We start from the raw sequence: 18,141 nt of genomic DNA, 5'->3' as shown, positions 1-18,141 counted from the left end.
AGGAGGGATGGTGGTGATCTCATTAAAAAAATACAATCTTCAGACCCTACCAAGCCTAAGCCTGCTCTCTCATTAGAGAGCGATGACTGGGGGTGGTTTAACCCTTTGGTCTGCTCTCCTGAGGGGAGGAATGGCCTAGTGGTGTGATCACTGGACTATGATCCAGAGACCCAGGGAATGTTGTGGGGTACCTGGGTTCGAGTCCCACCATGGCAGATGATGCAATTAGATTAGATTCCCTACAGTGTGCAAACAGGCCCTTCGGCCCAACAAGTCCACAACGACCCTCCAAAGAGTAATCCACCCAGACCCATTTCCCTTTGAGTAATGGACCTAACACTATGGGCAATTTAGCATGGCCAATTCACCAGGAAACTGGAGCACCCGGAGGAAACCCACGCAGACACGGGGAGAACGTGCAAACTCCACACACACAGACGCCCGAGGCTGGAATTGAACCCAGGTCCCTGATGTTGTGAGGCAGCAGTGATAACCACTGAGCCACAGTGCCGCCCCAAACATTGTGCCCCATGTGAGGATCGAACTCACGACCTTCAGATTATGAGACTGATGTGCTGCCTACTATGCTAACGAGGTGCTAAATTGAATTCAATTTTTTTTAAGATCTGGAATTAAGAGTCTAATGATGACCATGAATACATTGTCAATTGTTGAAAAATCCCATCTGGGTCATTAATGTCCTTTAGGGAAGGAAACTGCCATCTTTACCTGGCCTGGCCTGCATGTGACTTCAGACCCACAACAATGTGGTTGACTCGTAACTGCCCTCTGGGCAATGAATGCTGCCTGACCAGTGATGCCATCATCTCATGAATGGGGGGGTAAAGAAGAAAAATCCTCAGGCAGTTAAGGAATTGAACCCTCACTGTTGATGTCACTTTGACTAGCCAACTGAGCTGACTGATCTCATTTAGGTGTTTAAGATACTTGACGAATCTAACAGGATGAGTAGAAACTATTTTCTCTGGTGGGAGAATCCAGATCAAGAGACTTAGTCATGGGATTAGAATTGGATCACTTTGGAATTGTACCGTGCTGACCAAGTGTAACATGGAACCAACAGAAATGGCTCGGAAAGAGCTGAGTCTCGTATGGATGAGGGAGTCAGCGGCTCAGAATGTGGAGATGGATCGAGTGATGTTATGGAGATGGACACAGAAGAACACTGAACCTTTAGGTTCCAGGGAGCTGGGAAACTCCGATATATTCCGCTTCGGAAATCTTGGCAGGTTTTTGCTTCATCGGTTTTCCCTGTTCTTTTCACAGGAGGACAAGCTGAATGCTTTGATCAAAGCGGCAGGAGTTACAGTGGAACCGTTCTGGCCAAGTCTGTTTGCAAAGGTATTGTGCTGGAAAATTCACTAGTTATTTGTCGACCTGTAGAAACTTGCGCTCTTTAAACCAAAAACTTAACATGAAACGGGGCGGGGAGGGGGGTGGGAGGTTACCACTTCCTCAAGGGGCCAGGGACCAATCAAACTAATTCAAAATAACTGGAGATAAAAAGCAAGAACTCTGACGGAAGAGTGGTTCAGGATGTTCATCAGTGATCATAGAATTTAAATCTAAAAATTGTTTCTTTTAGTCTAGTTCTATTTTTTTGAAAAAAAAGGATGATCTCAGTGCTGGGAATTGAAAGTAAAATTAAGATTGAGACCTAATGACTGCATGCAAAGGTCTATCTCTTTACAATGTCTGACACTGTGCTGTTAGAGGTAATACAAGGATTGGAGACTGAGTTTGATGTCAAGGACATGGAGACCAGAACACTGTCCCTTGAAGGTCAGCGGCATTCCCATCGCTGAATCCTCTCTAGCACTGTCCTAGACTAGCAAGTGAACTGGGCCATCTGTGTAACCACAGTGGCTACACCACTGTTTGAGGCTGGGGATTCTATGGAGAGTATCTCACCTCCTGACTCCCCAAAGTCTGTCACCAGCTACAGGACACAAGTCAGGAGTGTGATGGAACACTCTCCAATGGCCTGGATGCAACAACATGGAGAAGTTCATCCAAGGCAAAGCAACCTGCACCCAACCACGACCTTCAAGATTTATAAGCTCCACCACCAACACTCAGTAGTAGCAGTGAATGCTGACCTGAAATGGGCGTATTCTATCACAATCCTGATCTTTTCCCCTTATATAGTGGGCAGGCTTTGGGGAGTCAGGTCAGGAGTTGCACACTAGGAGGATTCCTTCTGGTCAGCTCTTGTAGTCACGTTACTACCGAGTTTCTGGTCAATGGTAACCCCCAGAATATAGATAGTGATGAGGATTAAGTGACGTTAATGCCATTGAATGTCACAGGGTGATGTTTGGTTCTCTCTTGTTGGAGATGGTCATTGCCTGGCACTTGTAGCGTTACTCACAAATGTTACTTGCCACAAGCCAATTCAAACCTGGATACTGCCTTGGTCAAGTTAAACTTGAACATGAACTGCTTTAGTATCTGAGGAGCGGCAAATGGTGCTGAGCATTGTGCAATCATCAGTGAGCAGCCCCACTCCTGATTTTATGATGAAAGCATGATCATTGATTGAAGCAGCTGGAGATATTTGGGCCTAGCAGCCCACCCCCAGGACCTCCTGCACAGCTGTGATGACTGACCTACAACAATCACAGCCATTTTCCCATGTACCAGGTATGATGCCGGCCAGCAGAGAGGTTTCCCCCGATTCTCTAATTTTGCTCGGGCTCCTTGATGCCACACTCAGTTGAACGCAGCCTTGATGTCGAGGGCTGTCACTCTCCCCTCCCCTCTGGAATTCAGCTCTTCTGTCCATGTTTGAGGTCAGGAGCTGAGGGAAGTGAAAGGAGCCACAGAGGCTCAGAAGGAAATTATCCAGTAACATGGACCAGTTGGGATGAATGGCCTGTTTCTGGGCAATAGGTTGTGTATAAAATTGGGAAGTTCCAGAAGCATGTAACTCCTCATAGACTTTATAAATGGACGAGCTATGGGTGTGAAGGAATAGTGAAACAGAGGATTCTCAGCTTGTGCAGTCTGTACCTGATCCACGGTGGGATCCCGTGTCCGGTCTGTACCTGATCCACGGTGGGATCCCGTGTCCGGTCTGTGCCTGATCCACGGTGGGATCCCGTGTCCGGTCTGTGCCTGATCCACGGTGGGATCCCGTGTCCGGTCTGTACCTGATCCACGGTGGGATCCCGTGTCCGGTCTGTGCCTGATCCACGGTGGGATCCCGTGTGCGGTCTGTGCCTGATCCCCGGTGGGATCCCGTGTGCGGTCTGTGCCTGATCCACGGTGGGATCCCGTGTCCGGTCTGTACCTGATCCCCGGTGGGATCCCGTGTGCGGTCTGTACCTGATCCACGGTGGGATCCCGTGTCTGGTCTGTGCCTGATCCCCGGTGGGATCCCGTGTGCGGTCTGTGCCTGATCCCCGGTGGGATCCCGTGTGCGGTCTGTGCCTGATCCACGGTGGGATCCCGTGTCCGGTCTGTACCTGATCCACGGTGGGATCCCGTGTCCGGTCTGTGCCTGATCCCCGGTGGGATCCCGTGTGCGGTCTGTGCCTGATCCACGGTGGGATCCCGTGTGCGGTCTGTGCCTGATCCACGGTGGGATCCCGTGTGCGGTCTGTGCCTGATCCACGGTGGGATCCCGTGTGCGGTCTGTACCTGATCCACGGTGGGATCCCGTGTGCGGTCTGTGCCTGATCCACGGTGGGATCCCGTGTGCGGTCTGTACCTGATCCACGGTGGGATCCCGTGTGCGGTCTGTGCCTGATCCACGGTGGGATCCCGTGTGCGGTCTGTGCCTGATCCACGGTGGGATCCCGTGTGCGGTCTGTGCCTGATCCACGGTGGGATCCCGTGTCCGGTCTGTGCCTGATCCACGGTGGGATCCTGTCTGATCAGATTTGCATTAATGGAGTTGTGTATTTCCATGTTCCCTGCAGGCTCTGAGCAATGTGAACATCGCGAACCTGATCTGTAACATTGGGGCTGGAGGCCCTTTAGCCCTGGGTACATCCACCTCGGGTGGGACAGCAGCAGCTGGGGGCGCTACAGCAGCTGCTGACGGTGAGTGGGGGAGTAATTAGGGATGAGCAATAGCTGTTGACCTTGCCAAAGCGACACAAACCACATGACGGAGTGAAAATAGAAGTGTAATTCATGGAAGCATTCTCGTTATAGAGTCATACAGCACGGAAACAGACCCTTCGGCCCAACCAGTCCATGCTGACCATAATCCCAAACTAAACTCGTCCCACCTGCCTGCACTGGCCCATATCCCTCCAAACCATTCCTGTTCATGAACTTATCCAAATGTTTCTCAAACGTTATAACTGTAGCTGCATTCACCACTTCCTCTGACAGTTCATTCCACGCATGAACTCTGTGTTTAAAAACAAAAGCCTCTCATGTCTTTTTAAAATCTTTCTCCCCTCACCTTAAAAATATGCCCCTTAGTCTTGAAATCCCCCACCTTAGAGAAAAGACATTTGCCATTCACCTTATCCATACCCCTCATGGTTCTACAAACCTCCATAAGATCACCCCTCAACCTCCTACACTCCAGTGGAATAATTCCCAGCCTATCCAGTCTCTCTTTATAACTCAAACCCTCCATGCCTGGTAACATTTTGGTAAATCTCTTCTGAACTCTCTCTCGCGCAAATGTGAACATTGGGTGTCAGTAGCAGTTTGTTGGGCAGCACTTTCTCTCCTTAGGAGGACGTGAGTTCAAGTCCTACCCTAGAGATGAGACCACCAAATCCAGACTGACATTCGGAATGCCGTATTAAGGCAGCACCATTAGAGGGTCAGTGCTGTACTGTTAGAGGGACAGTCCTGGATGGCCTTGCATTGACGGATGGGCAGTACTGAGGGAGCTGCTGGCTGAACCATCTTTCACATGTGTTAAGAACTCCAGGCCCTATCTACCCCCTCAGCTGGATTTCATTGATCCCACAGCACTATTACAAAGAAAAGTAGCAAAGTTCTTCTCTGATCAGCATTCATCCCCAAATCGACATCACTAAAACAGATTCTCTGCCACACTCATGGAAGCTTGCTGTGTGCAAATTAGCTTCCATGTTCCCTGACATTCCAGCATTGTTGATAGTTGCAAAGTATTTCATAGAATCCCTACAGAGTGGAAACAGGCCCTTCGATCCAATAAGTCCACACTGACCGTCTGAAGAGTAACCCACCCACATCCATCCCCCTACCCTATTACTCCACATTTACCCCTGACTAATACACCTAACCTACACATCCCTGAACACTATGGGCAATTTAGCATGACCAAATCACCTAACCTGCACATCTTTGGATTGTGGGAGGAAACCGGAGCACCCAGAGGAAACCCACGCAGACGCAGGGAGAATGTGCAAACTCCACACAGACTCTGTCACCCGAGGTTGGAATTGAACCTGGGTCCCTGGCGCCATGAGACAGCAGTGGTAACCACTGAGTCACCATGCTGCGCAACTTCATTGGCTGGAAAAAGCTTTGTGGCATTCTGAAATTGTGGTAGGTGCTCTAAAAATGCCTGTATAAAAGTTCTTCCTTTCCAGTTACCATTCATTGAGTGCCCAGTTGTCCAGTACCACAAGCTGAAAACACCCATCCGCCTCAGGCAACAGGCCTTTGTAATATGTAAATGAGCCCAGCGATATGTTATATAATAGGCAGGTTCCACCCAGCTACAACTGGGAATCCAATTAAGGAGGAACTTGCTGATCAGTTTCCAAGAGGCCAGGAAGGATTGTAGGGCCTTGTAGGGTTAGACAAGGGAAATGCAGCATGGTTGTTCCTGATGACAGGGAAGTCCTGAACCATTGGTCACCCTCTAAGGATGCTGGGATGAGATGACGAGAACTGTTTTCACCCAGAGAGTGGGGAGCCTGTGGAATTCTCTGCCACAGAAAGGAGTTGAGGATATAACGTTGAATGGTTTCAAGAAGGAGTTAGATGTAGTTCTTAGGGCCAAAGGGATCAAGGGTTATGGGGGAGAAGTGGGAGCAGGGGACTGAGTTGGGTGATCAGCCATGATCATATTGAATGGTGGAGCAAGCTCAAAGGGCTGAATGGCCTACTGCTCTGCTGTTTTTTCAATATTTATATGAGTAAACCCCTGTCAGACCTGGATCTGCCATTCTCTGATCACCTTGGCTCCTACGAGTGACAGTCTGGACTCCTGCACTGTGTGCCAGTGTGCACTCATGTGGCATCAGCCCCATTTGTAATATTGAGACGTTGCCAATCAGTTATCTCTCTCTCTCTCTCTCTCTCTCTCTCTCTCTCTCTCTCTCTCTCTCTCTCTCTCTCTTTCACCCCCTTCTCACTCTCCATTTTTCTCCCACCCCCTCTCTCCCTGTCCTTTCCTCCCACCCTCCATCTCCTCTTTCCCTCCCTCTATTTCTCTCTCTCTCTCTCTCTCTCTCTCTCTCTCTCTCTCTCTCCCTCCATCTTTCTCTTTCCCTTCTTCCCTCTCCCTTACTCCCTCTTCCTGTCTCTCTCCCTCCTCTCTCTCTCTCTCTCTCTCTCTCTCTCTCTCTCTCTCTCTCTCTCTCTCTCTCTCTCTCTCTCTCTCTCCTCCATCTTTCCCTTTCTCTCTCCCTCACTCCCCCTCCCTCACTCCCCCTCCCTCACTCCCCCTCCCTCACTCCCCCTCCCTCACTCCCCCTCCCTCACTCCCCCTCCCTCACTCCCCCTCCCTCACTCCCCCTCCCTCACTCCCCCTCCCTCACTCCCCCTCCCTCACTCCCCCTCCCTCACTCCCCCTCCCTCACTCCCCCTCCCTCACTCCCCCTCCCTCACTCCCCCTCCCTCACTCCCCCTCCCTCACTCCCCCTCCCTCTCCGTCACTCCTTCTCCTTCTCCCTTACTCCAACAATTCATGATCACCTTCGTCCTCATCTCAATCCAAAACCAAATATTACGATATAACAGATGGTCTCTATCACCTCCTGGGCTGCCTTTGAAAGAGGGTCAATGAGGAATTTTCTTCCTTATTAACCTTGACTTTTTTGCTTTTCCAAAGGGATTAGATAGTTGGTGGGAAGCAGGTACCAAGACAGCGTTTGTCACCAAGTTGCAGTGAGTGAGTGGATGTGCCAGCTGTGCTCTGGTTTTTTTCTGTCTTCGGCACAGTAGCCGTGTTATTGCTATCCAAGATAACCTCTATTTCATCTTCACAGCTGAAGAGAAGAAGGCTGAGGTTAAGGAGGAATCGGACGAATCTGATGAAGACATGGGGTTTGGACTGTTTGATGATTAGTCTGTGTAATCCTTGCACGCGTTTTTCTTGAAGAGCTTCCTATAACTAGCAAGAGAAACAACCAACCCCCATGCCAGAATAGAGCTTACAAAATGGATGGAAAAGGTGAAGGGAGGCACATTTAGTAATTTCCTGGATAAATTAGTGTCCAGTTGGATTTAATCTTCAATTAACTAAATAACTTTGTATGAGGCATTCCAAGTTCCATTTGAGACCCATCTGAAATTAGTCTCGACCTTCTACTGGTACATCTTAGCTTGCTCCCTGTAACAATCACACCATGTATCTACACTGACCTAAGTCAGCCTTGGCTGTGATTTGGGAGTTGGAACTTCCTGTTTCTGCTTGTGTCTCTTGCACTACTGACCTGCTGTCACATGTAACCTCTGACATCAACTTCCTCAAAACCAGTGAATATAACTTCCCTCGCCCCACCTCCGCATTTTGAAATAATGCTGGAGATTGGGACATTGGGGTTTTAGATTGAGAGAGGGGTAGAGGGGGGGATGCAGAGACAGTATAGTATAATACCATCCCTCCACTGTCACCCCGCAAAATGCACTATTCCACAGTCGGAGCATCTGGGGCAGTGTAAGCTGCACCATTTTATTATAAATTCCACTGCTTGAGCTTTTATATAATTTTATTGTTCTTAAGACCTTAAATTAATTTATAATAGTAATATAAGGTGGCTTCCATTTGAAAATGTTGCACTGAAAATGCCTGCTTGATGCACCATCTTGAACTATATCCTTGCACCTATCTATAAGGAAGCAAGGGGCACTTTGCATTCTTTTTCTGATGTTGCACTTACGAACTTAAAATCACTGTGGTTTACCTTTTTATTCCTTAAATGACATCGTTGCCTGCAGAAGCATCTCCTGGGAGGTTCTGCCAGCTTTTACAAAGCTCCGGTACAAACCATCTCTCAGCACCTGTTCTAAACATTGCTGCACTTTATCCTCACACTCTCACCCATTCCAGGGGTGGAACCCTTTCAAATATAATTCCAAGAAATAGTAAGTATGTCTCCTTTTGAAAGGTAAAAATTGTTCAGTTTTGGAAATTAGGTGAAAGATGTTGTTGTAATATTTTCCATTGTGCTCATGGTCTCCCGAATGTAAGGAATTGAATCCAAGTGTTGTTGCTGAAAATGTGTGCGATCCTGTATTACAAATGTGTATGGGAATAAAAGAGCTACAATAATTTTAAATGTATCTTGCTTTTGGTCTTAGTAAAAAGATAATTCAATGATCTTGTGTAATTATTTTGTTTGGTTGGGAGCATTATTTTTGGTAATTGTGTAATGTCGTAGGACCTACCGTCTTCAGTTGCTTTATCAATGACCTTTCTTCCATTGTCCAATCATCTGTGAACATCCCCACTAAAAATGTTCAGCATCATTCACAACTCCTTCGATACTGAAACAGTCCATATCCAAATGCAGCAAGTTTGAGCTGACAAGTGGCAAGTGACATTTGTGCTATATATGTGCCAGGCAAAGAGGGAATCTAATCAAATGGTATCACCATCACAGAATCCTCCACCATTAACATCCAAGGAGACACCAGTACCCAAGCTGAATGGACCAACTGTATAAATAGTGGTGAAAAGGGCTGGTCAGAGACTAGGAATCCAGTAGTGAGTAACTCAACTCCTGTCTGCAAAGCCTGTCCCTCATCTGCAAGGCACAAGGGTCAGGAATGTGATGGAATATCTCCACTTGCCTGAATGGGAGCAGCTCCAACAGCCCAATGAAGCTTGGCACCATCCAAGATAAAGCAGCCCTTTTGATTGGGATCACATCCACAAACACTTACTTCCTCCTGTGATGATGCTACTCCTTTAACAAGGTTAGGTTGTCCTTTTTTTTTATCAGAGGGGTTGTAAATACATAATTCCGAAATGTCTGGGTTTATCTACTTGAAGTTGAAGTTTTTAAGCAAGCATTCATACAATGAAAGGGAGTGGCCAATTCTCCCAGCTCAGCTTTACTCTGGTTTGGTTTGATTTTAGCAGTCAGTCAGTTTTGAGGCTGCTGGTCCAAGAAACAGCTCCATGGAAGAAGGTGTTCCCTGCTGAATCTCTCCTGTAAGCCCCTGTGTTTGATTTTACCTTTTTGCCAAGGAGGATTTTATTGGGGCAGGAATTTGGAACAGCAGCATTAAGTTGGGATAATCTGTTGGTTTTTCGGATAGGTTATGTTATTCTGTATTCCATTCTTTTTTGTATGTTTTTCATTTGGTACTTTGTAAATAAATTGTATTTAAAGCCAAGGAGTTTTGACCAGCTGCATCACTCCTGGAATATCCATTATACACCTGCTCAGAACAACCAGAAAAGTTAGGGTCTGGGCTACCTTCTTGAATTGTTTTCAGGGGGGGTCTAGCCGGGTCTATAACACCCTTCTGAATGCACACTGCTGCTGTTGAGCATATTTACCGGATACACTGCAGAAATCCCCCAGGGCCTCCTTAGATAGCACTATCCAAACCCATGACAACTTCTGTTTAGAAGCCAAGGGCAGCAGATATATGGGACCATCCTCTGCAACTTCCCCTCCAAACCACTCACCATCCTGACTTGGAACGTTCCTTCACTGTCACTGGGTCAAAATCCTATCATTCTCTCCCAAAGGCTATTGTGGGTCAACCAACAGCACATGGACTGCAGCAGTTCAAGAAGGCAGCTCACCCCCACCTTCTCAAGGGGCAACTAGGGACAGGTGATAAATACTGGTCCAGCTAGCAACACCTACATCCAATGAATGAAAGAGATAATGAGTCACTCGTAATATTCCATCAAAATTTCTTCAGTGTAATAACACTCAGATATTGACTCTGATTCAATTTCTGAGTAGGTTTTATGTGAATTCAGGATCTATTGGTTCTATTTCTATTAAAGATGGTGGGCTGACTATATCAACCTCATTCTCTTTACCTTCATCCTTTTTGGTTAAGAGTGTGGTGCTGGAAAAGCACAGCAGGTCAGGCAGCATCCGAGGAGCAGGAGAATCAATGTTTCGGGCATAAGACCTTCATCAGGAAACCTGATTCCAAAAATTCTCAATGTCCAAACTATTTCCCTGTTTCCTAAAATCCTCTTCTTTCTGTCTAATTCCTTGGACCTGAGATCTGGTCACAGTACAGTCAAGAATCAATCCCGGATTTTCCTCTTTGTAGCAGTCGGCCTCTTGCTCCAGCGGTTGGCCCACCACCATCAGCAAGGCCAATGTTTCTGAACCAGCTCGGTCACTTTCCGAGATAAAATCAATTCCTTTAGAAATCAGTTTCACTGCACCAACTCTGAATAATGGGGCTGCATGGCAATCTCTGGGTGTACCTCCACACTTTGTCTTTTATTAACATTTCTGGAAACGAAACAGTATCATCAGCCAGCACCAGTGACTCACTCAGTCCAGTGTCTTTCAACATGTTCATTGGTTTACTTCCTTGGTTGGAAGCATTTGAAAATACCTCCCAGTTTCGAGGTAAGCAGAACTTCCAATGGTCTGGTTCTCCATTTGTGAGTACTCAAAGAACTTTCGTGACTATTGGGAGTAGTTTGCTCTTTCTTTGTATTCTAATGAAGCATAGCAGGACTTATACACTTAATGGTAAGGTCCTAGAGAGTGTTGCTGAACAAAGAGACCTTGGAGTGCAGGTTCATAGCTCCTTGAAAGTGGAGTCGCAGGTAGATGGGATAGTGAAGAAGGCTTTTGGTATGCTTTCCTTTATTGGTCAGAGTATTGAGTACAGGAGTTGGGAGGTCATGTTGCAGATATACATGACATTGGTGAGGCCACTTTTGGAATATTGTGTGCAATTCTGGTCTCCTTCCTATCGGAAAGATGTTGTGAAACTCGAAAGGGTTCAGAAAAGATTTACAAGGATGTTGCCAGGGTTGGAGGATCTGAGCTACAGGGAGAGGCTGAACAGGCTGGGGCTGTTCTCCCTGGAGCGTCGGAGGCTGAGGGGTGACCTTACAGAGGTTTACAAAATTATGAGGGACACAGATAGGATAAATAAGCAAAGTCTTTTCCCTGGGGTCGGGGAGTCCAGAACTAGAGGGCATAGGTTTAGGGTGAGAGGTGAAAGATATAAAAGAGACCTGAGGGGCAACGTTTTCATGCAGAGGGTGGTACGTGTATGGAATTAGCTGCCAGAGGATGTGGTGGAGGCTGGTACAATTGTAACTTTTAAGAGGCATTTGGATGGGTATATGGGTTTATTTGGAAGCACTAGCTTTCGGAGCACTGCTCCTTCATCCACAACTACCTGATGAGGAAGCAGCACTCCAAAATCTAGTGCTTCCAATTAAACCTGATGGACTATAACCTGGAGTTGTGTGACTTTTAACTTTGTCCACCCCAATCCAACACCGGCTCTTCCACATCATTTATAGGGCCAATTCATGATGTCCAATTTCACTATATCTTTGGAGTTCAATGCTTTTGAATTTCGCCTATTGTTCCAATATCTGTTACTCTCTCTTCTCACTTTTCATTTTCCTCTGCTTTTCTTTATTCTCTCATTCTCTTTCTCTCTTTCAACCTTCATTTTCTAACTATGTCATAGTTAGTTCTAGCTGTGACATTTCTGAATTCCCACTGTGGGCAGCACAGTGGCTCAGTGGTTAGCACTGCTGCCTCACAGCACCAGGGACCCAGGTTGGATTCCAGCCTCGGGTGATTGTCTGTGTGGAGTTTGCACATTCTCCCCGTGTCTACGTGGGTTTCCTCCGGGTGCTCCAGTTTCCTCCTACAGTCCAAAGAATGTGCAGTTTAGGTGAATTGGCCATGGAAAATGCAGAGTTACAGGGACGGAAGGGAGTTGGGTCTGGGCGGGATGTTGTCCGGAGCATTGGTGTGGACCTGATGGGCCAAATGGCTTGCTTTCCACACTGAGGGAATTCTATAATTATTAGTGGAAACATCTCCACATCCACTCTATCCAGGCCTCTCAATATTCTGAGAGTTTCAATCCGATTCCTTCCCCCCAACACCGTCATCCTTCTAAACTCCATTTATGTACAGACCCTGAGTCCTCAACTGCTCCCCATATGACAAGTCCCTCATCCCTGGCATCATTTCTCTGGACTTTATCCAAGGCCAGCACATCCTTCTTTAGATACGGGGCCCAAAACTGCTCGCAGTATTCCAAATGCAGTCTGACCTGAACCTTATACAGCCTCAGCAGTACACCTCTGCTTTTGTATTCTGGCTCCCTTGAAATTAATCCTCACGTTGCATTTGCCTTCCGAACTGCCACCTGAACCTGCATGTTAAACTTAAGAGAATCTTGAACTAGGAACTTGCAAGTCCCTTTGTGCTTCAGATTTCCAAAACCTTTCTCCATTTAGAAAAATATCTACGCCTCTCCTCTTCCTACCAAAGTGCATAACGTCATTGTATTCCATCTGTCACTTCTTTGGCCACGTTCCTAACCTGTCCGGTGACCTTCTGCTGCCTTCACACTTCCACAGCACTACCTGTCCCTCCACTTAACTTTGTGTCATCTGCAAACTTAGCAACAATGCCCTAAGTTAATGTCTGATATGATTAGTTCTGGTCCCGACACTGACCCCTGCAGAACTCCACTAATCACCAGCTTCCATCCTGAAAAACACCCATTTATTTCCATTCTCTGCCTTCTGCCAGTGAGCTAGTCCTCTATCCATGCCAGTACCTTGCCCCTAACACCATGAGCTCTTTTTATTTAGCAGCCTCCTGGGTGGCACCTTGTCAAAGGCCTGCAGGAAATCTAAATAGGTCATGTCCACTGGCTTTCCTTTGTCTAACTTGCTCGTTACCTCCTCAAAGAATTTGAACCAATTTGTCAAGCATGACCTCTCCTTGATCTAGCTGTGATTTGGAGAAGCCGGTGTTGGACTAGAGTGGGCAATGTTAAACATTACACATCACCAGGTTATAGTCCAACAGGTTTATTTGGAAGCACTGGCTTTCGGAGCGCTGCTCCTTCATCAGGTGGTTGTGGAGTATAGGATTATTGGACACAGAATTTATAGCAAAAGTTTACTTTGTGATGTTACTGAAATTATACATTGACAAGACCTGGATTGTTTGTTCAGTCTCTCATCTTTTAGAATGGCCATGTTGGTTTCAGTTCTTTCATATGTAAATCCCAGATTTTTTTCTAAAGTTACATTCTCAAGTGAACTTTACCTGAGCCGACAGGGCACCTATTGTTAATGTGTTGAAGATGTGAGGTACCCTGTGTGAGACTGCCTTTGTCCCAAGGTTCAGACTGATTCTAATCTAAAAAAGAGATATACAGAATCTTACATGGATTCATGCAGTTTTTGAGCAAAATAAAATGTAACTCTACAAGTACAAATTCACCCAAAGATTTACATGTGTGTGTGTGTGGTTGGGGGAGGGGTATGGATATCTATGAGACAGAGTGTGTATGTGTATGTGTGTGAGTGCGCGTGTAAAGGGGTATAAGTCTCTGAGAGGGTGCATGTGAGTGTGGGGGGTGTGTATGTATGAGCGTATGAGAGAGCTTGTGTATGAGAGACGTTCTGCGTGGGTGTGTGTATGAGAGAGAGAGAAAGTGTGTAATGCAGTGGGGTCACCTGTAGTGTGACATGAACCCAAGGTTCCGGTTGAGGCCAACCCCATGGGTACCGAACTTGACTATCAGCCTCTGCTCGGCCACCCTGCGTTGTTCCCTGTCCCGAAGTCTGCCTTGAAGGATGATTTGGAGATGCCGGTGTTGGACTGGGGTATACAAAGTTAAAAATCACACAACACCAGGTTATAGTCCAACAGGTTTAATCAGAAGCTATATGTATGTATGTATACACTATCACCTGATGAAGGAGCATCGCTCCGAAAGCTAGTGTGCTTCCAATTAAATCTGTTGGACTACAACCTGGTGTTGTGTGATTTTTAACTTTGCCTTGAAGGATCGTAACCTAAAGCTCCGAGGTCGAATGTCCCAGACCGCTGAAGTGTTCTCCGACTGGGAGGGAACCCTCCTGTCTGTTGATTGTTGTGTGGTCCCCATTCATCCTTTGCCGTAGCCTCTGCTCGGTCTCACCAATGTACAATGCCTCAGGGCATCCTTGCCTGCAGCGTGTGAGGTAGACAACTTTGGCCGGGTCACATGAGTACCTACCATAAACATGGTGGGAGGTGTCCCCACGTGTAATGGTGGTGTCTATGTCCACACTCTGACACGACTTGCACCGCCTACTGTGACAGGGTTGTATGGAGTTGTCCTGAGAGCCGGGCAGCTTGCTACGAACAATGATTTGTTTGAGGTTTAAAGGCGAGCAGTGGAGGTGTGGGGAAGGTCTTGGCGTGGTGCTCATCCTCATTGATGATGTGTTGCAGGCTGTGAAGTTTCTCGGCTCCTGGGAAGTACTGAACAACGAAGGGTACCCTGTCGGTTGCAGCACGTGTTTGTCTCCTGAGGAGGTCATTACAGTTCCTTCCTGTGGCACGTCAGAACTGGCGGTCGATGAGTTGGGCATCGTACCCCGTTCTTATGAGGGCATCACTGAGTACTTCCAGGTGTCCGTCACATTCCTCCTCATCGAAGCAGATCCGGTGTACGTGCAGGGCTTGTCCATAGGGGATGGCTGTTTTAATATGTTTTGGGTGGAAGCTGGAGAAGTGTAGCATTGTGAGGTTGTCTGTGGGTTTGCAATAGAGTGTGGTGCTGAGGTGTCCATCCTTGATGGAGATGCATGTGTCCAAGAGTGCGACAAATACTAGAGAGTAGTCCATAGTGAGTATGATGGCGGGATGATATCACTGTAGTTTTATCAGTGACTCCTCGCCATGGGTCCAGAGGAAGAAAATGTTGTCAATGTACCTTGTGTATAATGTTGGTTGGAGGCCCTTCGTAGAGAAGAAGTCTTGTTCAAACCTGTGCATGAAAATGTTGGCATATTGGGGAACAAATTTGGTCCCCATGGCTGTTCCGTGTGTCTGGATGAAGAACTGTTTGTCAAAGGTGAAGACGTTGTGATCAAGGATAAAGCGGATGAGTTGTTGGATGGTGTTTGGAGATTGGCAGTTGTTGGTGTTGAGTACTGAGGCTGTTGCTGTGATGCCATCATTGTGGGGGATGCTGGTGTAGAGTGCTGGAATGTCCATTGTGATGAGGAATGTTCCCAGTTCGACTGGTCCTTGGGTGCTGAGTTTCTGTAAGAAATCTGTAGTATCATGACAGAAGCTGGGGGTCCCCTGTACAATGGGTTTCAAGATGCCTTCAACATAGCCGGAGAGATTCTCACACAGGGTCCCATTGCCTGATACGATGGTACGTCCTGGTGCGTTGGCTTTGTGTATCTTCAGAAGGCAGTAGAAGTCGCTTACGTGGGAAGTACTTGGGATGAGGCCGCGTAGGGAACTCTGAAGAACTGGGTCCAAAGTCCTGATCAATGTGTTTAGTTCATGGGTGTGCTGTTTGGTCGGATCGGCCGGTAGTTGCCTGTAGTGTTCCTGGTTGTTCAGTTGTCGGTACACTTTCTTGCAGCAATCTGTTCTATTCTGAATGACGATGGCTCCGCCTTGATCTGCTGGTTTGATGACAATGTTGTGATTGGTTTTGAGAGCCTGGATGGCATTGCGTTGTGATTCGGTGATGTTTTGCTCTACCTTATGGGTGCAGCTGATGAATCTGGCATTTATATATGTCCTGACAGTTTGAGCAGACATGTCCAGCCCAGGAGTGCAAGTTGACTCCTTCTTTGATCACCTCTCTATGGATCCCTGTGATGACTGTTCTGGTTCATCAGTGGGCTCATTGGGATCATGCTGGCATCTTGAAAGAATTCCCGGAGTCTCATGTGTCTGGACAAATTATGGTCAGACGCTGTCAGGTCACTCTATCCCTGCACAATCATTAGAATGGGATTATTCAGTTTGTGTTACCTCTCCGTAACCCTTCTGACAAAATGCTTCATCTCACTTTTTTCTTGATTAAATTCCATCTACCCCTTCTCCTTTAAAAATTCTTCCATGGGATGTCGGCGTCATGGTGTGAGCAGCATTAGTCACCCAGCCTTAATTGCCCTAGAATTGAGCCATTTCAGAGGGTAGTTAAGAGTCAACCATGTTGCTATGGGTCTGGAGTCACATGTCAACTAGACCAGGTAAGGATGGCATGTTTATTCCTGATGAAGGACTTTTGCCCGAAACGTTGATTTCGAAGCTCCTTGGATGCTGCCTGAACTGCTGTGCTCTTCCAGCACCACTAATCCAGAATCAGCTTCAGTTCCCCAGGCCCCTGTTAACACTTCACACCAAACAACAGAAATTCATAACAGCACGATTCACATATTTCATGAAATCATAGAATCTCTACAGTGTGGAAACCAGCCCTTCGGCCCAACAATCCACACCGAGCCTCTGAAGAGCAATCCACTCAGACCCATTCCCCCCTACCCTATTATCCTATATCTACCCCTACTAATGCACCTAACCTACACATCCTTGAACAATGGGCAACTTAGCGAGGCCAATTCACCTAACCTGGTAAAAACAATGACTGCTGATGCTGGAAACCAGTATTAACAGGGGCCTGACCACTGCTGAATAATGTTAAAAAAATATAGTTAATTCTGAGACATTTCTCACATGAGGGTCATTCTCAAGCACTCACTGATTATCAGGATATCAAAAACAGATGAGATTTCCTGAATATTATATAAAAACATAAACATGCAAATTAGGGAAGAGTAGGCTTTTCAGTTCCTCATGCCTCTCTCAAGAAGATCATGGCTGCTCTGACCTTGGACTCACCTCTAATGTTGTCCCCTTAATACCTTCATCGTTAAAATATTTACCTTCCTCATCCATGGAACCTCCTGTGACCATATGAGGAGGGCAGGAAGGGTTTTGAATCTGAAGCATAGCATCATCAACAGTGCAGCCCCCACCCCCAGTGCTACAAGTGTCAATAGACAATAGACAATAAGTGCCGGAGTAGGCCATTCTGCCCTTCGAGCCAGCACCACCATTCATTATGATCATGGCTGATCATCCTTAATCAGTATCCTGTTCCTGCCTTATCTCCATAACCCTTGATTCCACTATCCTTGAGAGCTCTATCCAACTCTTTCTTAAACGAGTCCAGAGACTGGGCCTCCACTGCCTCCTGAGGTAGAGCATTCCACACAGCCACCACTCTCTGGGTGAAGAAGTTTCTCCTCATCTCTGTCCTAAATGGCCTACCCCTTATTTTTAAGCTGTGTCCTCTGGTTCGGCACTCACCCATCAGCGGAAACATGTTTCCTGCCTCCAGAGTGTCCAATCCTTTAATAATCTTATATGTCTCAATCAGATCCCCTCTCAGTCTTCTAAACTCAAGCGTATTCAAACCCAGTCGCTCCAATCTTTCAACAGAAGATAGTCCCGTCATTCCAGGAATTGACCTCATGAACCTACGCTGCACTCCCTCAATAGTCAGAATGTCTTTCCTCAAATTTGGAGACCAGAACTGCACACAATATTCCAGGTGTGGTCTCACCAGGGCCCTGTACAGCTGCAGAAGAACCTCTTTGCTTCTATACTCAATCTCTCTTGTTATGAAGGCCAGCATGCTATTAGCCTTCTTCACTACCTGCTGTACCTGCATGCTTACCTTCATTAACTGGTGTACAAGAACACCCAGATCTCTTTGTACTGCCCCTTTACATAAATTGACCTCATTTAGGTAGTAGGAGAAAGTGAGGACTGCAGATGCTGGGGATCAGAGCTTAAAAATGTGTTGCTGGAAAAGTGCAGCAGGTCAGGCAGCATCAAAGGAGAAGGAGAATCCACGTTTCGGGCATAAGCCCTTCTCCAGGAATGAGGAGGGTGTGCCAAGCAGGCTAAGATAAAACCCTTTTAT

The 18,141-nt window shown here is 46.8% G+C and overlaps 1 protein-coding gene across 1 annotated transcript; it reads left to right on the top strand.

Moving 5' to 3' along the window:
- The first annotated feature begins 1,157 nt into the window (after window positions 1–1,157).
- LOC122560321 (large ribosomal subunit protein P1-like) lies at window positions 1,158–8,524 on the top strand. Its single transcript, XM_087994699.1, has 3 exons — window positions 1,158–1,362; window positions 3,945–4,068; window positions 7,194–8,524. The coding sequence occupies exons 1-3, from the start codon at window positions 1,159–1,161 to the stop codon at window positions 7,271–7,273; spliced, it is 408 nt and encodes a 135-aa protein (XP_087850825.1). The 5' UTR covers window position 1,158; the 3' UTR covers window positions 7,274–8,524.
- Window positions 8,525–18,141: the final 9,617 nt, after the last annotated feature.

This window comes from Chiloscyllium plagiosum, unplaced genomic scaffold (assembly GCF_037043375.1).
Source record: "Chiloscyllium plagiosum isolate Xiang-an unplaced genomic scaffold, Cpla_swu_hap1 HiC_scaffold_15, whole genome shotgun sequence".
NCBI lineage: Eukaryota > Metazoa > Chordata > Chondrichthyes > Orectolobiformes > Hemiscylliidae > Chiloscyllium > Chiloscyllium plagiosum.
Note: the sequence above shows the minus strand (reverse complement) of the source record. Positions and strands in the feature narration are given on the sequence as shown.